The 26,114-nt window shown below is 31.9% G+C and overlaps 4 protein-coding genes and 1 pseudogene across 4 annotated transcripts; 2 read left to right on the forward strand and 3 right to left on the reverse strand.

Annotated features, from left to right (window-relative positions):
• The first annotated feature begins 9,376 nt into the window (after positions 1 to 9,376).
• Positions 9,377 to 11,130, forward strand: LOC108342443 (berberine bridge enzyme-like 21). Its single transcript, XM_017580221.2, has one exon. It carries the CDS (start codon positions 9,380 to 9,382, stop codon positions 11,006 to 11,008), a length of 1,629 nt encoding a protein of 542 aa, XP_017435710.1. The 5' UTR covers positions 9,377 to 9,379; the 3' UTR covers positions 11,009 to 11,130.
• A 1,799-nt stretch (positions 11,131 to 12,929) lies between these two features.
• Positions 12,930 to 14,644, forward strand: LOC108341589 (berberine bridge enzyme-like 21; annotated as a pseudogene).
• A 189-nt stretch (positions 14,645 to 14,833) lies between these two features.
• On the reverse strand, positions 14,834 to 16,444 carry LOC108341590 (berberine bridge enzyme-like 21). The gene has a single exon (XM_017579256.1). It carries the CDS (start codon positions 16,442 to 16,444, stop codon positions 14,834 to 14,836), a length of 1,611 nt encoding a protein of 536 aa, XP_017434745.1.
• A 587-nt stretch (positions 16,445 to 17,031) lies between these two features.
• On the reverse strand, positions 17,032 to 18,770 carry LOC108341591 (berberine bridge enzyme-like 21). Its single transcript, XM_017579257.2, has one exon. It carries the CDS (start codon positions 18,768 to 18,770, stop codon positions 17,133 to 17,135), a length of 1,638 nt encoding a protein of 545 aa, XP_017434746.1. The 3' UTR covers positions 17,032 to 17,132.
• Positions 18,771 to 23,075: 4,305 nt separating this feature from the next.
• On the reverse strand, positions 23,076 to 24,873 carry LOC108341846 (berberine bridge enzyme-like 21). Its single transcript, XM_017579501.2, has one exon. The coding sequence runs from the start codon at positions 24,838 to 24,840 to the stop codon at positions 23,212 to 23,214; it is 1,629 nt and encodes a 542-aa protein (XP_017434990.1). The 5' UTR covers positions 24,841 to 24,873; the 3' UTR covers positions 23,076 to 23,211.
• Positions 24,874 to 26,114: the final 1,241 nt, after the last annotated feature.

The following is a 26,114-nucleotide window of genomic DNA, read 5'->3' on the forward strand; positions in this document are numbered from 1 at the left end:
AGAAGTTGTCTAACCGGCTGTGCCAGATTCAACTTCTTGTTTCCCCAGAACTTTTATTGTTCTATTTAATTTTTATTGCATCTTCCTGAAAGGATGAGAAGTTGTCTAACCGGCTCTGCCAGATTCAACTTCTCGTTTCCCCAAGAAATTTTATTAAGATTATTTTAATGATTGTCGAACATTTGATTCTTCTCCGGTGACCATTTATAGTAATATTTTATTATTGTTAATTTGTTTGTAATATATTTATCTTGTATGATTTCTGTGATGAATGTATTTTATGATGTTGATATGAAATTATGCATCTGAACATGATATGAGTATTATGGAGAGATTTTGTAATGGTATGGTATGAGTTGATAAATATGAACATGATATGAGTCTCGCGGAGAGATTTTGTAGTGGCATGGTATTGTGTACACGTTGATGTTGAGGGTCCTGTATGGAAGGTCATCCTGGATACTCTAATAATTCTCCAATCTCAAGTAGAGAAGGATGAGTTATGTGGTGAGAGGGGCAGGAGGTCCTTGTCTATGTCCCAATTTTGGACATAGTGTTAACGGACTAACCTTGTGGTTGACAAGTTGTATCTGACCATGATTTTTAGTATGAGGAGTGGAGGTCACCACAAGTGCACGACCATCCAAGACTTCCATCAACGTTAGATCCGGATAATTGAGTCTAGCAAAAATCATTTTCATAAATATGAGTTAGGTGTAGTAGTAGTATCATGCCTCATTTTAATAGTTTGTTGCATGGTAGCTCACCCTTACTTATTTGTGCATGTACCGGAAAAATCATCTTTTTGCGATGATCGTATAACGTATTTGTTATACGGGAGCAGATGAAGGAGTGTCGTCTAATCCAGTACAAGTGAAGATGGAGGAGGAAGGATAGTAAAGAAAAAATCGGGTTATCTTTAAGTTGAAATCTGAGTTTAAATTATGTAATTAATGTGAAATATTTTATACTTCCAAATGAATGACTATAGAAATGTTACAGTTTTCATATTATGAAATTTCAAGTGTGAGAATTTGGGATGTTACATTTTTAAAATAAGTTCTTTTAAAATTTACTAAACCTTTGTATTGATCAAATCGACGTGAGTCAAATAAATCAATAATTTTTTGTATTAATGGATTATTTATACAATAAAATTTAATTTAAAATGTAAAAATTATAAAAATGTATTGTATGAACTCGAATGATTCTATGGGGATTAGTCGGGTTAATTTCGACATAAAGAATGATTTAAATAGTCTGTCAAAATGGATTGGAACCCGTGAGTCAACCCGGTTCATCAGAGTTTGAGTCGGATTGGGTTGGAAAAAAATGCAAAATTTTTTATGCGAGTCAATTTTGACCTGGCTCACACGGGTTGAATCCATGGTTGGTTGGGTTGGCTCACCAACCCACTTACTTTTTATTAATTAAATTAAATTAATTATTTAAATCCTATTTTTTATTGAAATCAAACTAATTAAATTAATTAGCACAACTTTTACTTAGCAATAGAGCCTTTTGTGCTGCTGTTTTTCCAAAAGTTCCCCTCTGCAAATAAAACTCCAAGAATATAGATTCGATAATATTATAGATGGAGATAAAGAAGAAGATGCTTCAAGAGAGCATAATACTGTGAATTTATCCATTCAGGACTCCAATTTAATAGATGGAAAATATTATAGATTGGATAATTCAGAAATATATCATTTGTTTTATTTGTTTTTAGACCTATCTATAAGCATGACAATTTTATCTTGTGCTATATATTTTTGTTAACGGCTATATGTAGATTCTTGGTCAAATAGTTGTGTATGTCTCATTAAACTAAATTGGCAAAATTTTATGTTTTGATAGCTTATAATATATATAACAATATATTTCTTTTGTTTCATTTTCTTTTATATCAATTGGTCCAATTATTACTGTTTCAATTTGATCGATCAAAGTAACATGTTATAAGAATCTGAGAAGATGAGGATGAAAAAAAAGTTAATTAAGTAACCCAATGAACCAACCCGTTTAACCTACCAACCCGTGGTGGGTCGGGTCGAGTTTGAATTTTTTCGACTCGTTAAGTCGGGTTGGGTTGACTCACTAAGTGGTCAACCCGTGTTGAGTTGGGTTGGATCGGGCCGAATTACCCGTTTTGACAGCTCTAGATTTAACAGAAAAATTAATGAAACAAATAAAGTCCCACATTCTCACCAGAATTTGACTAATCGTTTCAATAGTTGATCAGTTGAATTGAACACCTAACATCATTAAGAGTATTTACAAAGATTAACACAAAATGAATCTGATAATTGTGGTCAAGTGATTAGGTCATAATAAAGTCGATAATAAGTCATTATAATTTATATAAATATATAGGAAATTTAGATGTAATAGTTATAATAATTGATTGTTGTATTTAATATTGAAGTGACTGAACTCTTTTTAACTTAAAGCATCAAAATACATTTTACAACTATTACAAGTTGTTGTTTAATGAACATAGATAGCATGAAAGCGAACGAGAGAAAAAAAATTAAAAATCAAATCAAAAGTTACTAATATTCACCTGGTCGAATAAAAAAAAGTGTATAAAAATAAGATCCATTTTTATTAGCAAAATATAAATTTGATACCCATATGCATAATCACAAAAGAAGTAGGAACCCATTAAAAACAAGCTATTAAATCTATTTACTTAAAATTTCACCAAAATGTTCTCTGCCAAAAAAACCACTGAAAAACAAGATAATAAATTTTCATTGGCGAGGAAAAGGACACTCAAGTAACTTGTGTACCAAAGTTAAACATTCTATCGCATAAGAATATATGACCTTGGGCTCTTATCTCACAAAGTAAACAACAGAGAATCACTATGACTAAATCTAGGCTTTTCCTCGTGCATCTCTGCACTTTTATATATAAATTTGCTAAAATGACCGTTTTAGTTTTAATGACACTTTCAAATGACATCAACTTAAGCATATGGCCTCATTTTAAATAAAATGGAACTCAATTAAGAATAAAACAATTGAGATATCACATTCAATAAACTCTTATTTAAGATAAAACACTTATATAACATTTTATTTAAATAGTATAAACATTATTAAAAAATTATCACAAAATCAATAAAGTAAAACAGTTCAAACTTAAAAGAATATCATACATTTATCGGATTGGTAGGTAAACGGGTTGGCTCACTGGCTCACTTAATTACAATTTTTTTTAAATAAAAAAATTACTATTTTTTTATAATTCAAACTTAAACAAATTTCACTCCCTACATAAGTGTTTAATTAATTTTGAAAATAAGGAACTTAAATAATTTTTTCAAGCAAAAGCAAAATAATAATTTTTTTTTATAAAATTAAAATTAAATTTTAATAAAATAAATTAGGTAGGTGGATTGGTGGGCCAACCCGGCCCACCACAGGTTCAACCCGCATAAGCCGGTTTTAAATGAGTCGGGTTGAAATCTAACCTGCATAAAAAAAATACAATTTTTTCAAACCCGTGGTGGGTCGGGTTGACCCGCGGGTTGTGACCCATTTTGACAACTATATAGATATATATATATATATATATATATATATATATATATATATATATATGTATGTATATATATATATATATATATGTATGTATGTATGTATATATATATATATGTATGTATGTATGTATATATATGTATGTATGTATGTATATATATGTATATATGTATGTATATATATGTATATATATATATATATGTATATATATGTATATATATGTATATATATGTATATATATGTATATATATATATATATATGTATATATATGTATATATACATATATGTATATATATGTATATATATATGTATATATATATATATGGGGTTTGCTAACGCACGTCTGTTTTTCAGTTGGTACATTTTAGCAATGTGTAGCGGGTTTTAGTAGACAAAAATACCCTTATATATCATGGATTCTAAGTTTTAAGGTTAAGGGTATTTTAATAATTTTCATTCTCAAAACTAAAAAAAGAAACCCCCAAACCCTTACTCACCTCTCTCATTCCTCTCAACCCTTTCTCTTTCATCTCTCTCACTCCAACCTTTTCTCTGTCATCCCTATTGTAGCCCCGATTGAAAAAATCATAAACACTTGCTGTTAAACAATTTGCCTTTGTAAAGAGTTGAGTCATTGAGATATTCACCTTTAGGCAAAGGTTCATTTAAGATCTCTTCAATTTCACCATCTTCACTAACCTCTCTAATTTCATCATCTGCATATGTTGAATCATCATCTCTAAAAAAACCTTCCAGGCCAATTACCAATTCCTTCGGATGTCATTATGCTTGTGAAAATTAGATAAAATTATATACGACAAAAGCTATAAAATGAAAACTCATTATAAAATCAGTTTTTGTAAGAAATTGTTTAACAAGTGTTTCTGATTTTTTCCAAGCCAATTAGCAATTCCTTTGATGTCATTATCCTTGTGAAAATTAGATAAAATTATATAAGACAAAAATTATAAAATGAAAACTCATTATAAAATCAATTTTTGTAAGAAATTGTTTAACAAGAAAGTATTTCTGATTTTTTCGAGGTCAATTTCCAATTCCTTTATGCTTGTGAAATTTGGATAAAATTAGATAAGACAAATTATAAAATGAAAACTCATTATAAAATCATTTTTTTGTAAGAAAATTGTTTAACAGAGAGTATTTCTGATTTTTTTTCCAGGTCAATCACCAATTCCTTTATGCTTGTGAAAATTGGATAAAATTAAATAAGACAAAAATTATAAAATGAAAACTCATTATAAAATTATTTTTTTGTAAAATTGTTTAACGACAAGTGTTTCTGATTTTTTTCAATTGGGACTCAGTTGGGATGACAAAGAAAATGTTGGAGTGAGAGAGATGAAAGAGAAAGGGTTGAGAGGAATGAGAGAGGTGAGTAACGGTTTGGGGTTTTTTTTTTTTTAGTTTTGATAATGAAAATTATTAAAATACCCTTAACCTTAAAACTTAGAATCCATTATATATAAGGGTATTTTTGTACTAAAACCCGATACACATTGCTAAAATGTACCAACTGAAAAACAGGCGTACGCGCGTTAGCAAACCCATATATATATATATATATATATATATATATATATATATATATATATATATATATATATATATATATATACTTTTGCTATTAATTGCTAGTATTCTTGTTTTCAATTTAAAGCTTGCATGTAATAGGAATGTTCATGGCTTGATCTTTACTTTGTATGATTTAGAACTGAAACAAGAATCATTGTAGTTCATTGGAAGATGATTTACTTGTTGTCTTAAAACCCTAACTCTTTAATGTGGGTTTCTTTGTTAGATTTTCTAAGGAATCGGGGTTTAATAGGGAAAAGCGCTTTCACCTAAAGAATTGGGGATTGAGTAAATTTGTGGGTTGACTTTAGTTAGTTGATGGAGAAGAGATGAAATTGGGTAAGCACAAGAGTGAAATAGGTAAAAACTAACCTTAGCAATGTCATTTCACACCATTTCTAGTCTAATCCATGTCTAAGTGTCTTCACTACCAAAGTCCAACCTTGTAATTATGTGTAAATTTATCTTCTTTGCACTTCTTTGTAAATTGATGTTATGTTCTTGAGTCAGTTGTTAATCGCACAATTATTTAATATTACGAGTCTCTTGAGAAAACGATACTTGAAAACTTACTGATTGTATTAGTTGAAACAATTCAATACACTTACCAATTGTATCATGTGGTAAGATTTATTTACCTCAAAAATATTTTATTTGTTGCTCTGAACTATTTATAAATTCAAAATCACCAATAACTATCTGCAATTTAATTTGGAATTAATTATTTTTTGTAAACAATTTCTATTCAATTGTCAAATACTTTTTCATACGTAAAATGAAATCATTAAAACTTTAACTAATGCATATTTATTAATATAATATACTAATTAATAACTGCATTAATTATATTATTTTCTTCATATTACTTTTATTGTTATTAACGGCCTTAATTGTATTCATTTTTTCTCTTAAAGAACTCTCCTTACATTTAATTTTATTGTGGTTAATTGTATTCTTTTGACTTTTAAGAAATTCTTTGTACTTATTAATTTTATTCAAATACATAAAGAATATATTAATTGACACACGTTAATATCTTTAAGGCTTAATAAAATTTTAAGTTCATAATAAATTTAGAAAGTTTCAATTCAATTTTTTTAAAATTTTTATAGTCTATTAAATATTCAAAATTTCAAAAAATTTAAATTTAATTCTTTGTTCTTAATTTTTTTCAATTAAATAAGTGATATAGTTGTTATCTTATTTGTTGCTTAGTTTTCACCTGATGTTATTGTATAATTATATAATTTTATAACTATATAATTATGCACTGTAATTTGTAATTTTGTAATTATGTTATTTTAAAATTTAATAATTTTACAAATTTTTAATTTTACCATTCGATACAATTAAAAACTATAAAATTGCATGTAATAAAAACTAAATAAAATAATAGGATAAGATAAAAATCACACCATCCATTTAAAAATCACATAATCTAATTAATATAAAAATGTAACTATATATACTCGAAATGAAAAGTTTTGAAATTTTAATTACTCAATACACTACAAAAAATTAACAAAGACTTAATGGGAAATTTTCGAATTTATGAAGATCATAAAACTTAATTAAATCATATTTTAAAATAATTTTAAAATTAAATTCCTGTCATTACTACCAATATAGATATTTTAGTAAAATGAAATACAATTTTAAATTTAACTTTAATATGGTAATAAAATTTAATACAGTTTAAAATTTTAATATATCCGATTATCATAAAATATTGTTTTATTATTATTTTCATACACAGAATATTATAATAACTTTAATAAATAATTTAAAATATTGTTAACAAAATGTATTCATTCAATCTAAAAAAAAGAATTTTTTGAATAGCATTAACTATATTATTAATATTGTAAGTATATTATATATTATTAGTGAAAAAGAATTTTTACTTTTATATTTCTTAAAATTTTCTATATTAAAAAAATAACGGAATTACATATACACACTTGTGAGTGCTTTGTAGAGTAATTTATAGTGTGTAGTTAATTTTAGCATGTGAAGTAATTTACATTCAAATTGTTTTTATCATTTTAAAATTTAATTAAGGATAAAATAACACGAGTTGAGTTCATCGATGGAATAATCCTTGATATATTACTATAGATTATAAATAATATATTACTTACAACGTATTACTAATATACTATTATACTATGGTAATTATACAATATAACAACATTTTTAATCAATATTTAATAGTTTAATGGTAGGATTTATATAATACATTTTTTTCATAATAATCCTGTAAATTTTAATTTATTTATAAGATATAATTTTAGATATTAAATATATAATAATATTATGTATTGTGTTACTCTTTCCCGTTCTTGATATAACTCACTTTTGATTAAAAATAATAATTCTTCTATTAAATTTTAAAACCATATTACTATAATATGCTAAATTTACCTTTACTATTAATAATTTTTTAAATTAAGTTTATTATTCTTATATAAAATAACACAAATATTCATAGTTTTTAATGGAAGTAAAATAGTAATTTAATATAAAGACTATAATTTTTTTAATTATGCATTACATTAAGGAACCGAAAAAGTATATAGAGATGATTTAAAATATAATCTGCGTATAGGTGGCTATAAGGATATTTTGTTTAGATTTTCTTTCTTCACCTCTTCTTTTAATTGAATTTTTTTCTCACTCATCTATTCTCTTCCATTTTTTAAGAGAAGGAAAAAAAAGTAAAATAAAAACTCATTGTTTTTTTACATATTTCTCATTTGTATATGTTCTAATTTTTTTTAAGAAAAATAAAAGATAATTCTCTCTTAATTCACTCGATAATGAATTAATTTTATAATATAGTATTTATTTTATTGTTTCACGTTCAAATATTTAAAAATGTTTGAAATATAATCATTTAAATGATTATATATTGTTCTTTGTTTTCTGACAATCTAATTAGAGTGGTTAAAATTCGTAAGTAAATTAGGTCTATCACAGGTTTGAGACTGATTCACTTAAAAAAAATTATAAATTTCGATAATGGTAAAAAACGAACTCAGTCCACTAAAAATACAATTCACCAACTCATCTATAAATTATAAATATTAAATTATATTAAAAACCCTAAATGCTATCTTATCTCTAAATATATTTAAATTATATTGTATTTTTTTAATTTTGAATCGTATTTGACCTTTAACCTCTTTTTGAATTGTATTTGGGTTGAATTTTATTTATATTTCAAAATTAGAGCAAAATTTGTAATTTTTTTTAGATTGAAGAAAAAAAATTATAATTAAGTGAGTTACCCGTTTAATTCACAAATTCATGGTTGTTCTGTCTAGATTTAAATTTTTTGAATTCATTAATAAATGAGTCTGGTTGAATTAGTTCACTAAGTGGTCAACCTATTATTGGTAGACTAGACATGATCCTTTTAAAAGTTCTAACGAAAATTCCTTTTAGAAATATAAAATAATATATTATGTTATATGTTTTTCATAATCAGTTTTTGGTCATAAATATATAATCAGGTTTTTATCATAACTTAGGTATGGTGAATTTATTTTTTATAATAAGGTTTAAGTTATAATTCAATCAATAAGTTCAATAATTTAAAAGAATAAATGAAAATTTTCTTGATGTATTTTAAATACTAATGTATTTTTTTATATTCATAAATTAGTTTTTCTAAATATGTTTGACTATTCGTAGTTATAATTATATTAAATTAATGTACTTATTTTATTGCATTAATGACAATAATATATATATATATATATATATATATATATATATATATATTACTTTTTCAAAATTATTCGTTAAGATATATGGAAAGCATGTTGATTATTTTTGAAGTAAATAATAAAAATTATAAAAGGAAAAGAAAAAAATAAGAGAGAAAAATGCAACAATCTTTGTTTAAAAGGGAAAGAATAAAACTTATAATTTTTCTGATATTACCTTTAACGTTAACTTGCTTAAGCATTTCCATATTTATAAGTTAAGTTTATATATACGTTATAGGAAATTGACCAGAATTTATTATTCTTCTAATTTTATGACATGATGTGTTAGAGAATACATCTCACATTTTCACCATTTGATCTTTCCGCCTCATTTTCTTTATTTCTTAATTATCGTATTATGTTTAAAAAGTAATTGTATAAGTGTTAAACAGATAATTTTCAGTAATTGTGATGTATAAATTAGACTGTTCTCACCCTCCATTGTCACCAAGTCAGAAGCCCTAACAATGGCGAAGACTTGTTTGGTTTATCTCTATGGTGCTTCTCTTCTGCTAACGCTCTCCACATCGTTGGCAGCACCATCGTCAAATCCCTCACTCTATGACAATTTCCTTCGCTGCCTCACACAACAAACAAAGTCCTCAACTCCACTCTCCAACATAGTCTTCCCTCAAAACAACCCAGCCTTCCCCACCGTCCTCGAAAACTACATCCGAAACTCACGTTTCAACAACTCCCAAACACCAAAGCCGTTACTCATCGTCACTCCCCTCCAAGAATCGCACGTCCAGGGCGCTGTAATATGCGCCAAAGCTGCAAACATTCAAATCAAAATCAGGAGTGGAGGCCATGATTACGAGGGTATCTCCTACGTCTCCCAGAAACCCTTTATCATCCTCGACATGTTCAATCTTCGTGCAATCAAGGTGGACATAACAAACCAGGTTGCTGTGGTCCAAGCTGGTGCCACGCTGGGAGAGCTTTATTATGGCATCTGGAAGAATAGTAAAGTCCATGGCTTCCCTGCAGGGGTGTGTCCCACTGTTGGTGTCGGCGGCACTGTCAGTGGAGCGGGGTACGGTAACATGTTGAGAAAATATGGCTTATCTGTGGACAATGTTATTGACGCTCAGATTGTTGATGTCAAAGGAAATCTTCTGAACAGAAAATCCATGGGGGAGGATCTGTTTTGGGCAATTAGAGGAGGTGGAGGAGCGAGTTTTGGTGTGGTAATCTCGTATACGTTTAAGCTAGTTCCCGTGCCGGAAACTGTTACCATTTTCCGCGTTCAGAAGACTTTGGAAACGAATGTGACTGCCACTGACCTTGTGGTGCAGTGGCAGCAGGTGGCTCCAACCACTGATGACCGGCTTTTCATGAGGCTCTTATTGCAGCCAGTGAGTTCCGAAGTCGTGAAGGGAAAAAAAACGCTTAGAGCGACGGTTGTGGCTTTGTTCCTCGGAGGCGCAGGTGAGGTTGTGTCAATTTTGGGGAAGGAATTTCCGCTTCTTGGATTAAAGAAGGAGGATTGTATGGAGGTGAGATGGATTGATTCTGTTCTGTGGTGGAACGATGATGAGAGTTTGAAAAACGGTGAGAAACCTGAAACCCTACTGAATCGGAATCTGAACTCTGGTGGTTTTCTGAAAAGAAAATCCGACTATGTTGAGAAAGCGATTTCAAGAGACGGGTTGGTGTCGATATTTAAGAAGATGATTGAGTTGGGGAAGGTGGGACTAGTTTTCAACCCTTATGGAGGGAAAATGAGTGAGATTCCGTCTGATGCGACACCGTTTCCCCACCGTAAAGGAAACCTGTTCAAGATTCAGTATTCTGTGAACTGGAAGGATCCTTCAGCTGGTGCGGATCTGAATTTCACGAATCAGGCTAAGATGCTTTATAGTTACATGACGCCTTTTGTGTCTCAGAATCCCCGAAGGGCTTATCTGAATTATAGAGACATTGATATTGGAGTGAACAACTTCGGTAAGAATAGCTTTGAAGAAGGAGAGGTTTATGGCAGGAAGTTCTTCAATCAAAATTTTGATAGGCTGGTGAATATCAAGACCAAGGTGGATCCCCAAAACTTTTTCAGGAATGAACAGAGTATTCCAGTACGTCCCACCAAACCCTAGAAATCACAATTTGAATAATACTGCTTTACTTAGGGCATCTCTTCAGAATGTTATATATGTCCTGTTTAGACAACAGAACCTTATTATATTTCGTTCAAAATAATGACATGAAAATATAACTATGAATGTTCTCTACAAATTTTAAAAAAGGGATAGTTTATCCCTTAAATTATTATAGAAACGAGATAGTTGACTGTTTTTTTTCCTCAAATCTAAATAAATCGTCATAATTTCTGAAAACTTATCAATTGAAATCGTCCTGATTCAAAGTTATAATAATTTATGATGATTTTTAATTTAAATTAAAGTCATCAAGATTCGAAACAAATTTAGTTCAAATTGAAAGTTATTAGTTTAACGATTTTCATTCAACAAATTTTAAAAACAGTCGTAATGAATCATAACGATTTTACTTTTTTCAAAATTTTATGAAAAAGTCATCGTAACTATAACAACTTCAATTTAAAAGTCATCAAAATTCATAATGACTTACTCTAAATTTGTAAAAAATAAATCAATTATTCAATTTCTATAAATTACAGAGAAACTATTACAATTTTGAAAATTTGCTAATGTTATTAATAATTTGTTGGTTTGGGTATCAAAAAGATATAGACATCTTCCCAGAACCTCGATTAAACTTGTCTATCAACAAAACTCACATAAGAGGAGTTAATTACACAAACATTTTGTTCACTGTATTATATCTTTTTTGTATTTTCATATATTATCAATTGCTTTTCTTCAAGCTAAATATCTCTCTATTTTTCTTTTGGAAAAATTCGGCAATGAATCTCATTCTTCTATAATTTTTTCATTCATCTTATCTTAAATTTAACACGTTTTACCTAAAATAATAAATATATGGTATATTTTAATTAAATAAAAAGGTTTAAACCTTTTATGTGATATTTATTACATTATAATAATTATAAAACTAAATTCTTACATGTAAACAAATGTTACATGGCATCACTATATTCATTTTTATCGTGTAAAGTTTATTGACTTCTTTTATCTCATAAGATCATATTCTTATGTTTAAGAACAATAATTAAGGTAACAAATAAACATTTTAATTATGATAACTAAGGAAATAGTTGCTTTATATTAAAAATAAATAAATAGAGATTAAGGTTGGTTGAAATCCGTGAGTCAATTGAGTCTTTCATAAGTTTGAGCCGGATAGAGGTAAACAAATTATTAGTTTTGCTACTAACTTAAAAATCGAACCTCTAAAAATTTATGGTGAGTCTCGAAGTCACCAATCCTTGATAAATCTAGAAAAGATCAGCATTCTTGATGATAACTAATGCAGCTTATATACTAACTTAGCACCGCAGGGTCTAAGTCTGAACTCTTTTTTAAGATTCCATATATTGAGAAAGATAAAAGTCAAGCAAAGTGAATAAATGGTCAATTATATTTTCCTTTTTATGGCTTATGAGGTTCACTTCAAAGTTGCTACAATTTGCCTTTAACAATACAATATAAATATATAGTTGAGTAACGATACTAGGATACATTTATACATTTATTTGATATAGGTTACAAAAATAAAATGATAAAAGAAATGTAAACTTTTATATTGTTTCAAAAGACAAAAATAAAAAATAAGTAAAGATAATGTCAAATGAATGTAAAATATTTAAGTATGTCAAAAATTCTTTACTTTACATAATTAATTAGAGTAATAGTATTATGACACACTTTTATATTCATTTGATACATATTACAATAGTAAAATTGTTATAAAATTGTAAATATTTGTATTGTTTCAGTAAAAAAGACAGAAAAAAATAAATAAAAATTATGTCAAATAAAATGTAAAAAATAAGGTTCTGATAAGCATACTAGAACCTTTGGTTCCAACCGTGAGGCTGACAGAAAGCTGATACAATTCCACGAATTCTCCTTCTATTTTTGTTCTCTATTTTCTATTCTTGTATGTTTCTATAGATACGTTGGTTTGTATAGGCATGCATGTATGACCTATACTAAAGACGACAATGACAGTGAAAGTGGCGAATTGTTTTGGTGGTTATGTTCTTCTAACTTTCCTCACTTTGTCGGTGGTAGAAGCAACAAATCCTACAGTACACGACACTTTCCTCAAATGCCTCAAACAGAACACAAAAACCGCTTCAGAGGAACTCTCCAAGATAGTCTTCGCCAAAAAAAACCCCTCCTTCACCACCGTCCTCCAAAACTTCGCTCGAAACAAGCGTTTCAAGACGCCCATGACGCCAAAGCCGTTACTCATCGTCACTCCCCTCGAAGAATCGCACGTGCAGGGCGTCGTAATCTGCGCCAAAACCGCAAGACTTGAAATGAGAATCCGAAGCGGTGGCCATGATTACGAGGGTATCTCCTACGTCTCCAAGGAACCCTTTATGATCCTCGACATGTCCAAGCTTAACGCGATCACGATCGACGTAAAAAAGGAGGTTGCAGTGGTCCAAGCTGGAGCCACCACGGGAGAACTTTATTATAGGATCTGGGAGAAGAGTAAAGTTCATGGCTTCTCCGCAGCGGTGTGTCCCACTGTTGGCCCCGGTGGGCATATCAGCGGAGGAGGGTACGGTAACTTGTTGAGAAGTTTTGGTTTAACAGTGGACAATGTGGTTGACGCGAAAATTGTTGATGTGAAAGGAAATCTTCTCGATAAAAAAAGGCATGGGAGAAGATCTGTTCCGCGCTATTAGAGGAGGTGGAGGTGCGAGTTTTGGAGTGGTAGTGTCATTTACCATTAACCTTCTTCCTGTGCCTGAAAAGGCTACTACTTTTCGCACTGAGAAGACTTGGGATGATAAGACCGCTAACTTTGTGCTGGGGTGGCAGAAAGTTGCATCACTGACTGACAAGAGACTTTTCATGAGGTTACTATTGCAGCCAGAAGGGAAAACCTTAAAAGCCACGATTGTGGCTTTGTTTCTGGGAGGGGCCGACGAGGTTGTGTCGCTTATGGGGAAGGAGTTTCCCTTTCTGGGGTTGAAGAAGGAGAATTGCAGTGAGGTGAGTTGGATCAAATCTGTTCTTTGGTGGAACGATCCGAAGAGTTTAGAAAATGGTGACAAACCTGAGATCCTATTGGATCGGGAAACGAACAGCGGGAATTTCCTGAAAAGAAAATCTGATTTTATGGAGATGGGTATTTCAAAAGACGGGTGGGAAACGATATTCAAGAAAATAGTTGAGTTGGGGAACACGGGGATTCTTTTCAACTCTTACGGAGGGAAAATGGATGAGATTGCTCCTGATGCGACGCCGTTTCCTCACTGTAAGGGGAACATGTTCAAGTTTCAGTACTCTGTGAACTGGGTTGATCCTTCGGTTGAGGCGGATAGGAATTACACGAAACAGACTAACAAGTTGTTCAATGTGATGACACCCTATGTTTCAAAGATTCCCAGAGGCGCCTTCTTCTGCTACAGGGACATTGATACAGGAGTGAACACCTTTGGTAAAAATAGTTACAAGGAAGGACAGGTTTATGGAACCAAGTACTTCAAATCTAATTTTGAGAGGCTCGTTAAGGTTAAGACTGCGGTTGATCCTCAAAACTTCTTCAGGAATGAACACAACATCCCTGTGCTTAATGCCAAAGCATCCACGCAATCCTTGTATATAGATTAAATTAACTATATTTTGTTATTTAAAATTCTTAATGAAATTCTTTATTAATAGCAATTCCTGTGAAACCATCTATCAACATAAAACATTTTTTATTCGACATCAACTCGACTACTGCTACGACCAAACATCTGGAAAACTATAAGGTGAATGCATATTTCATCCATCTGTTTCACCGTATGGTTCCTTGCATCATAATTTAGGGATACTTTGTTCATTTCTGAAATAGTTTTCGGGGTCAACCTCAGTTTTAATCTTCACCAGTCTATAGAAGTTGTTATGGAAATACTTAATACCATAAACCTCTCCTTCGTGGTAGCTATTGTTATCATGATGATTGATACCAATGTCAAGGTCCCTGTAGTTCAGAAAAGCTCTCCTTGGATTTTTTGACACAAAGGGTGTCATATAACTATGTAACCTTCTAATCTGTGTTGTGAAGTTCTTGTCTGCAGCATATCCCGGTTCCTTCCAATTAACAGAATATTCAATTTTGAACAGATTTCCTGCTCGATGAGGAAATGCTGTAGCATCTGTTGAAATCTCACTCATTCTTCCACCATATGGGTTGAAAACAATACTTGTTTCTCCCAATTCAATCATCCTTTTCCATATCCATTCTAACTCATCTTTGGAAATTGGAGTCTTCACATAATCAGATTTTCTTCTGAGGAACTTTGCTGAGTTTAGCTTTCTGTTAAGTAGAGCATTTGGGTGGGTACCATTACGAAAACTAGCCCACCAAAGTGCAGACTCAATCCAACTCATTTCGATGCAATTATCTCTGTTTAGACTCAGAGTTGAAAATTCCTTGTCCAAAAGTGACACAAGCTCATCTGCTCCTCCGAGAAACAAAGTCAGAACCTCAGCTCTAATAGTTTTGTGCCTCCCTCCAACGTCGGAATTCACAGGCTGCAACTCCAGTCTCATGAAAAGCCTTTCATCCGTGTGTGGTGCAACCTGTTGCCACTGGACAACAAGATCAGTGGCATTTTGGTCCAAAGTTTTCTCAACTCGAAAAACAGTAACAACTTCTGGCACAGGAACCAATTTAATAGTGTATGATAATATGACTCCAAAACTTGCTCCTCCACCTCCTCTAATGGCCCAGAATAGTTCTTCCCCCATGGACTCCTTGTTGAGAATCCTACCTTTGACATCAACAATCTGAGCATCAATGATGTGATCTATAGATAACCCATATTTTCTCATCATGTTGCCATACCCTCCTCCACTAAAATGACCACCAACGCCAACCGTGGGACACACCCCTGCAGGAAAGCCATGAACATCACTCTCCTCCCATATTCTATAATAAACTTCTCCAAGCGTGGCACCAGCTTGGACCACAGCAACTCCTTTTTCTACATCCACTGTGATGTTGCGGAGGTTGAACATGTCAAGCATGATGAAAGGTTCATCAGAGATGTATGAGAGACCCTCAAAGTCATGGCCACCGCTTCTCGTTTTAAGTTGAATATCGATGCTTTTGGCACAAATGACTGCTGTTTGGACATGATATTCTTGCAATGGTGTGACAATGATTAAGGGTTTTGGTGTAGAGCTGATGTTCAACCGGGCGTTACGAATGTATGCACGGAGAAGGGAAGCATATGATGCGTTGGTTTGAGCAAATACTATGTTAGAGACGTTGGGAGAGTCAATATTGTTTCTTAGACAATCAACAAAAGCTTCATATACTGAGTCTGTTGGGGAAGCACACGAGGCGTGTGAAAACACAAGAACAATAACAAAAGGAAGCATGGAAGCCATGGAAATAACCGAAGGCCTTGGTTTTTCCATGGTGGTGGTTCATACGTTTCTGAAGTGTAGGTGAAAGGAAATAGTAGAGGCTAAGTATGGTTGTATCGAAAGGGACAGAAAGTTATGATTTGGGAGGCCTTAGAATAAGGTATTAAATGGTTGAAAAGTTTTTGTGGCATCACTGTTTCATAATTTTTGACGATGAAATTTAGTAACTACACATTTCTGGAGTGACATTATTGAGTGATCAAGATTCTTCTTTGAACTATCGCCGTTTGATCAGCCGGCGCATACAAAACCAGCTGGTTAAAATATTCCTCAGCTGATGTTTAACAAAAACTAAAAAACACAGGGAACCCGAACGCTTATGTAGTGCTGTCTAAAATATATTACTTGTTATTGGGAGATAATGAAGTCGTTTTCTCGTATATTTATACATGGAAGTCAAAAATTACATGGACCAACTACTACACAGAACTGTAAGATATAATAGAATGTCGCAGGAAATAGGAATTAGGCAAGGAGGCAAGATATCTAAGAGATAATCCTCAACTAGGAAACTTTATATACATTCTTTATTATTACATCTGAGGAATTTATTAGATATTCGATAAGAGATTGGATAAGGAAAAAAAGAATTCTAAAAATTGTGGTTAAAATCTTAAGAAAGTTGAAAGATTATTGGAAGAAGAGTAGTGGGCCATTAGAATCTAAGAAAGTTGAAAGATTATGCTTTGGAGGCACGTACCGGAATACTCTGCTCATTCCTGAAAAAGTTTTCAGGATCAACCTTGGTCTTGACATCCACCAGCCTATCAAAATTCTTACCAAAGAACTCGGTCCCATAAATCTTCCCTTCTTCAAAGCTATTCGGACCAAAGTTGTTGACCCCGATATCAAGGTCTCTATAATTCAAATAAGCACCTCTAGGGTTACTAGACACATAAGGGGTCATCACACTATGCAACTTCTTAGCACCATTGGTGTTTTCCTGAGCCTTAGCAGGCGAAGGATCGTCCCAGCTCACAGAATACTGAACCTTGAAGAGGGTCCCCTTACGCCGAGGAAAAGGCGTCGCATCAGAAGAAATCTCAGCCATTTTCCCTCCATAAGGGTTGAAAACAAGCCCTATGGTCTTCAACTCAATCATCGTCTCAAACATCGTCTCCAACCCTTCTTTTGGAATTGCTTTCTCCACAAAATCGGATTTTCTTTTCATAAAACTCGAAGAGTTCAGATTCCGATCCAGCAAGGTCTCAGGTTTGTCACCATTTTCCAAACTCTTACCATCGTTCCACCACAGAACAGACTCAATCCAACTGACCTCAGTACAATTCTCCTTCTTCAATCCAAGAAGCGGGAATTCCTTCCCCAAAATCGACACAACCTCATCAGCCCCTCCCAGAAACATGGCCACAATCGAAGCTTGGCCAATCATCTTTCCCTTCTGAGCCTCCGAATTCGCTAACTGCAATAATACCCTCATGAAAAGCCTATGGTCAGTGGTTGGCGCCACTTGCTGCCACTGCACCAAAAGGTTAGTGGCAGTCACTTTCGTTTCCATAGTCTTCTCAACGCGAAAAACGGTAACCTTTTCAGGTACGGGAACTAGCTTTATCGTAAACGACACTATCACACCAAAACTCCCTCCTCCACCTCCTTTGATAGCCCAGAAAAGATCCTCCCCCATGCTTTTTTTATCCAAAAGATTTCCTTTGGCATCAACAATTTTTGCGTCAATCAAATTGTCAACGGTCATACCGTATTTTCTCACCATGTTACCGTAACCTGCTCCGCTTATATGTCCGCCGGCGCCAACTGTGGGACACACTCCCGCAGGGAAGCCATGAACTTTACTCTTCTCCCAGATCCTGTAATAAACTTCTCCCAACGTGGCTCCAGCTTGGACCACTGCAACCTCATTTTTTACGTCGACGGTGACTGCTCTAAGGTTGAACATGTCGACGATAATAAAGGGTTCCTTGGAGACGTAGGAGAGACCCTCGTAATCATGGCCACCGCTTCGCGTTCTGATTTGAAGTTTGGCTGTTTTGGCACAGATTACAGTGCCTTGCACTTGCAATTCTTTGAGAGGAGTGACTACAAGTACCGGCTTCGGCGTCTTTGTGGTCCTGTAACGCTCGTTCCGGGCTAAGTCATTAAGGACGGTGGTGAAGGAGGGGTTGTTTTGGGCAAAAACTATCTTGGACAGTTCCCCTGAAGCCATTTTTGTTTTCTCAGTGAGGCATTTAAGGAAACTGTCGTGGATTGCAGAGTCTGCAGCTTCTGCTACCGACAAAGTAAGGACAGTTAGAAGAAGAATAACAAAAGAAAGATAACCGAAACATGGTTTCAACATTGTCATTGTCATCTATGTTTTTAGTGTCATGAACACAGATGCAAACCAATATATCTATAGAAACACAACAATAGAAAATAGAAAACAACAAAAATAGAAGAATAATTGATGGAAATTATAATGTTCCTATTAGCCTCACAACTAGAACCAAAGTTTTCACATGCTTCTCTAATCCTTAATTGATTCTGTACCTCTGCTTGAAAGGCAAATAATAGAAACTACTCAAAGGGAAACTCACAAGACATAACATATCTAAACTATAATTATCATCTCTTCTCCTTTCCTTTCCGTGATCTGAACCGGACAGTGCTTAGGTATAAGCTACATTATCATCAATAATACTGATCTTTTTTTAGATTTATGTTATTTCACTGCAACAATTTAAGATGATCTTCCTTTTAACATTCTATAATTTTAAACGTTTAAACTGATAAAATAAAATAAAATAAAAAATTATAAGATCAATAAAAAAAAGAATATCCTAATATATAAAATATATCTAAAACAACTAAAAAAATGAAAAAGAAGAATAATCTTTAATATCATATTTTTTATTGGATATACTTCAATATCCATCCTTTGTGAAAAAGAAAAGTTTTTATAAAATAAAAATAGAGATATTATGATAAATCTCTCAATATGCAAACGTAGATATACAACACTACTTACATTTTCACATTATTCAATTGATATTTTATCCAAAAGTGTCACGTTAAAAAGCATTCCCGAAGTTATTCCACAAATCATATTTAAATAATAAAGTAACATTGATTTTTCTTTTAAGTAAATACTGAATTTAGCCTTTAAAAAATATATTAGTCACTAACCATCGATAGTTAATTTTTTTTTCTCTCTCGTTGAGAGAAAATATCAAGTCAGACTTCATTATTTTAAATAAAATCTAATAAATATTTAAGGAGAAACACAAAATTCACTGGAAAAAATGCTTAAAAAATCATCATATCAAATCCTATCTCATTTGGTTTTTACGTCATCCATTCTAAGATTTCCGTCCTGCACATATTTGGGAATATATATATAAATTCAAGAATAATAAAAAATTAAAATATATCAGTTTCATATATTATAGGTTCTTATTTTTCTTTTTCTGACGGTCAAAACGTAATCTCCAATGTTTGTTTTAATAATTTTTTTATATCATGAATCCATTTTCGGGATTTGAATATAATAGTAATAGTTTATTCTCTTATGTCATGTTATGATGTGTTCGTTTGGAAGTGAAAAACTCTAGTGAAGATGGATTTGAGGATAAAATCACGTTAGTATATATTTATATATTTGAAAGGGAGAAAAAGTGAGAATTTATGGACTGGTTTTTTAATCTCTCCTCAAGTAATTATGTATGAAAATATATTTTTATTTTTAGTTTTGTTTTCTTATGTGCATGAAAATATATTTTTGAATTTCTCATTATGAGTTATGACTTTTAATTCTGGTTGGAGATGAAATAAGGAAATGTATTCCCATACAAGCTGGAACGGATTCTATGGTCAATGCAAAGGAGGTTAGAATAAATTTCATTGAGGTTATAATTGATTATATGGATATGATGAAATAATTGGAATTGATTCCAACGTGTATGCGTGTAACAGATGTTTGTGTTGTAGATTGTAACACTGCTATATGAAAAGGGAAAAGAAGAAAACAAAAACAACGAGACTTCGTAACATCTGAACTTAATCATATAAGGTATTAACCATGGTGTACTCGAGGATAACAAAAGACTTCCGTTGTAGGGGAGGTAGAAAAATCATAGTGCTTTATTTCAGACAAGATGTCTCTCAAAGTGAAATGGAGCATTCTAAGGTCTTATTTGTCCTGCAATAAAAAGTATTAAACATATTTTAAAAAAATTCTTTCTTTTTAATTATTATTATTAATTAATAACATAATTTTGAAAAGCTTTAAGGATAGATTCTAGCTCCATTCTTATAAATTCAATAATCATATCTTATCTCAAAAAGCTGAGCTTCATATATATCCTGTTATATATTAATGAATTTTATAGTGAAGCTTGATCACCTTCCTAACAACAAAAGGGGGGTCCAAATTTACAAAAAAAAAAACAAAGAATTATTCACTTGTTTAATTATACACTTACTTGAATTTTGACCTTAGTGTCCGTATCCTATATATTTGGAATATACTCATGAATATAAAAAAACAAAATTAGCTGTCAACCATACAGATTCAATCGTAAAAACAGTATTCTATGAGAAGAATTATATTATTTTATCGAAAATTTCTTTTCACTAATAACTCTAGAACAACATATGTCTTCGTCATAAGGAGTATCAACTAAATTCATATTCATTCTTATGTATTAATTAGGCATTAATTAATTTTCTTACTAACTTAGGACATCAAATTGTCGTTATCATTTGTAAGTCGACCTCCTCTTATTGTTTGCTCATATTTTATTAGAATAATTATGTCTTCTTCCAAACCATGATTAACCACTCAACCTACAAATTCAAAGGTTCATTTTATTAAGTATTCATCCAAAAGCAATCAATTTTTAATAAAAACATTTGTTCATCTTTTAAGTATAGGTTGTAGAATGAATTTTACTGATTTTATTATTTATCATTTGAATTCGTTCGTTAATTTATTGATTATTCTATGCAAAACATTTTTTTTATATATGATAGGAGGAAATACGTAGTATTAAAATTTAAACTTAATTATTGATAAATCTCTCAATACATATATCTTATTTTTTATAGTAAAACGTACTTATAACATAATAATAATAATAATAGTAGTAGGAAGAGTAAATGATATTTAGAGAAAAAATTTAGTTCTATGCTACCGATTAAAGGGACGTTCAAGTTAATTTTTAATTATCGATCAGTTATCACAATTAAGTATTAAATGTCTAATAAATATAATCATTTATCTTTTTATCTTATTTATGTATTTATAGATTTCGAAGTAGACTTTTGATCAGACTAAATTGCGACACATTATCATCTATTTTTATCTTGTTATTTATACTAAACACTCACATGATTAAGTATTCTACGATTAGGTTTATTTAGTTGTGATTTTTTCTAGAGTTGATTTTATCTGTAATTGACCGAGTTTATAAGCGGTAATTTTATAACCCAAACCTTTAATTTGATTTTTAGCAGTAGTATATTTTTAACATATGCAATCCATGTATTGAAGTATGAGTTGTAGACATCCATAATTATCATGACACGAGTTCAGTCAAATTTAACCATCCAACTTGAACAAACGTGTTCTAATACGTAAAACTTACGTTTATGCTTTTACAAGATTTTGAAGTTTGACTTACTTCATTTGACAACCACTGATTATAAGGAATATAAATATCATTATTAATCTTCACATTAACAAAATTAATTAATTTTTCATTTCATAAAAACAACTAAAATAAGTATCAGTTGCAGGTAACAGAAAGCAAATTGCTGCGACTCATTCCAAGGAAATCTCTTGATAATTTGGTATGTCTGGTTCTAAACTAAAGCAGGAGGAATTATAAAAATATAAAAAAAAATGGAGAAGTTAAAAATTCATTAGAGAACATCAGGCATTAAAAAAAGAGGGGACAAAAGTCACGAGAAATTTAAAGACAAAATCGACAAGACAAAATAAGAACCACAGAAGACGTGGTCAGCATGAAAAAGGAAGAGTTCCACCAGTCACGCAAAAAGTATAGTTGGGAAAATTCAAACAACTTCTCAACTTTCATAGTGGGATTTAACGGATTTTCATAAGCCCCGACACAAGCCATGTGATTCATATAAGAAGGATGAACGTCGGACAGGGATACGGCTACTCACCACAACGGATATTTATTTAAAAAATATTCCTATGTATTTTAAAATTTGTCGGGTATCTATATATATTTGCAAAAATTTTAAAAAATATATATCTTTTATATTTTTAAATAAAATTTAAATAAAATTATAAAAAATTTATATATTATATAATATAATTAAATTAAATATAAATTGAATTTTAACTTTATTTAATTTAATCTAATAAAATATAAATTAATTTTATTTTTAATTAAATATTTTTTATTATTATTTAGAAGAAGGTATCAAAATATCTATAAATCATTATACGTAAATAATATATATTTACAAATAATTATCCAGATTTTATTCACATGACATTTTTACCATGTTTTTATATTAGCAAGTAGAAATGGAAAATTTCTAACACACCCCGTGATTGAATATTAAACATTGTGAATCAGTCTCCAACCATTAATTCAAAGGGGAGGGAAAAAGGAAAGAAGAAAGAACACAGGAAATATCGTAAATGAAAGCTCTGAAATTCAATGATGTATAATAGAATCAATAATGGGCAATGTATGGCAACCATTGGAATAGAACTACAGGAACAAAAGTTAAAACTAAAATCTTACAGATATTCTTCAGTGTATGATTCCCTATGCTCTGCTCATAAGTACAGGAACACTCTGTTCATTCCTGAAAAAGTTTTCAGGATCCACTTTGGTCTTAATGTTCACGAGCCTCTTCAAATTCTGATTGAAGTACTTGCTCCCATAAACCTGTCCTTCTTGAAAGCTATTCTCACCGAAGTTGTTCACTCCGATATCAAGGTCTCTATAATTCAAAAAAGCTCTTCTGGGATTGCTAGACACAAAAGGGGTCATGTAACTGTAAAGCCTCTTAGCCTGATTCGTGAAATTCTGAGCCGCACCAGTTGAAGGATCGTCCCAGTTCACAGAATACTGAATCTTGAAGAGGTTCCCCTTCCGGTGAGGAAACGGTGTCGCATCAGAAGCAATCTCTCCCATTTTCCCTCCGTAAGGGTTGAAAACAAACCCCGTTTTTCCCAACTCGATCATCCTCTTGAATATCCATTCCAACCCGTCTCTTGAAATGGCTTTCACAACATAATCGGATTTTCTTTTCAGAAAACCAGCAGAGTTCAGATTCCGATCCAGTAGGGTCTCGGGTTTGTCACCGTTTTTCAAACTCTCATCATCGTTCCACCACAGAACAGAATCAATCCAACTCACCTCGGTACAATTCTCCTTCTTCAATCCAAGAAGTGGAAACTCCTTCTCCAAAATCGACACAACCTCATCAGCCCCTCCCAGAAACAAGGCCACAACCGAGGCTCTTACGGTTTTGGTCCCCTTCACAACCTTGGAACTCACTGGCTGCAATAAGAGCCTCAGGAAAAGCCTGTCGTCAGTATTTGGCGCCACCTGCTGCCACTGCACCACGAGGTCAGTTGCAGTCACATTCGTTTCCAAAGTCTTCTCAACACGGAAGACGGTAACCGTTTCAGGCACCGGAACTAGCTTTATAGTAAACGATAATATGACACCGAAACTCCCTCCCCCACCTCCTCTAATAGCCCAGAAGAGATCCTCCCCCATGGATTTTCTATCAAGAACATTTCCTTCCACATCGACAATTTCAGCGTCAATCACATTATCGACAGATAAGCCATATTTTCTCATCATGTTACCATACCCTCCTCCACTGAAATGCCCACCGACACCGACAGTGGGACACACCCCAGCAGGAAAGCCATGAACTTTACTCTTCTCCCAGATCCTATAGTAAACCTCTCCCAGCGTGGCACCAGCCTGGACCACTGCAACCTCGTTTTTTATGTCCACCGTGATTGCGCGAAGGTTGAACAAGTCGAGGATGATAAAGGGCTCATCCGAGATGTAGGATATACCCTCGTAATCATGACCTCCACTCCTGATTTTGAGTTGAACTTTGACGCTTTTGGCGCATATTACAGCGCCCTGCACATGCGACTCTCGGAGGGGAGTGACGATGAGTAACGGCTTTCGCGTTTGGGAAGTGTTGAAACGCGCGTTTCGGATGTAGTTTTGGAGGACGGTGGGGAAGGAAGGGTTGGTTTGGGCGAAGACTATGTTGGAGAGTTGGGTTGAGGAGTTCGTGCGTTGTGTGAGGCAGCTAAGGAAAGAGTCGTAGATTGAGGAATCTGGGGTTTGTGCCGACGACAAAGTGAATACAACTAGAAGAAGAAAAGCGACAGAGAAATAAGCCAAACAAGGTTTTGCCATTGTCGGTTGTGAATGGCTGAGTTAGTGACTTATGCGAGGATGAGTTCTGTTTTTATATACACTACAATAGGGGAGTGTTTGGGACGTGTTGGTCTTAGTCCACCTTTGCGCCTAAGGGAACGTGAGAATTTTCAAAGACACGAGTTTTTTAATCATGGAATCTTCTTGTGATTTTCATGTTCTCATGATTTGCATACAGAAAAGTTGAAAAAATAAAAATCTGTTGAGATTAGGTTATGAATTATGAATCATGAACCAATCAATGCCAATTTGATAAAGGCCAAATTGGGCATTAAGTTATCCATAAAAATATCAAACAGAGAGCTACTTATATGTTTGAGTTAATTTGGTTTGGAGACTGTGGACGGCACATAGAAATAAGTAATTTTAAATCCTTCTATTTGTGACTATTTGGTCAATAATCCTATTTTATCTATTATATATGTTTATATTTTAAAATAATAAATACATTTACTGTTTATTCAATATTTTATTTTATTTATAATAAAAAATATAAGAGAACTGGTAAGAGTGTATTACATTACTCGTTAGGAAGGTATGGTTGGTATCTTTGTTTCTTGGGTTTTTAAATGATGGTGATCCTGCAAGAATTGTGACTTATCTTCGTTGACAAATTGCGCATATTATATAGAAAAAGTAAAAGGAGCTGTTTTTTTCTGGTACAATAGTACTAAGTTTCAACGAATAAAATAATGTCAAGTGTAATATTATATGATTATATCTATTTTTGAATAATAAAAATGTTGACTTTGTAAAAGTCTTTAAACGCAAAGTATAAGTAACTCAACTTAATGTCCGGCGCTTATCAATAATATTAAGCATAGTGTATCCGAAACTTCTTGTCTTAGTTTTCTCTCAATCAAGGGGCAGCGTAAAATGGTAATCTTTTAAAAAATAGTTATTATAGTTAAATTTTTTCGTATATTATTCTTTATTTAAAAGCCTCCTATTCCTTATTTTAGTTAAATAATTGCAATTTTATAGTGAGTTTAAAATATAAAATTCTTTAAGCAAATTAAAATATAAAGTAATGGAAAAAGTTTAATGAAATGTAAAGAATTTCATAAAGTATAAGTTTAAAGTGTCTTTTTATTTCTTAGTCCAATAAGAGGCTTAAGATGTTCTTCACGGGAAGAGAAAATCATTTCTTTATTATTTTCAGCAAATTCTTTGGAGTTTTTCACCCTGGAGTGGTTTGAAATAGTTTAATTGCCTTGGCATTAACTTTAAAAAAAAAGAAGAGTTTTATAGAA

This window comes from Vigna angularis, chromosome 6 (genome assembly GCF_016808095.1).
Source record: "Vigna angularis cultivar LongXiaoDou No.4 chromosome 6, ASM1680809v1, whole genome shotgun sequence".
Lineage (NCBI taxonomy): Eukaryota > Viridiplantae > Streptophyta > Magnoliopsida > Fabales > Fabaceae > Vigna > Vigna angularis.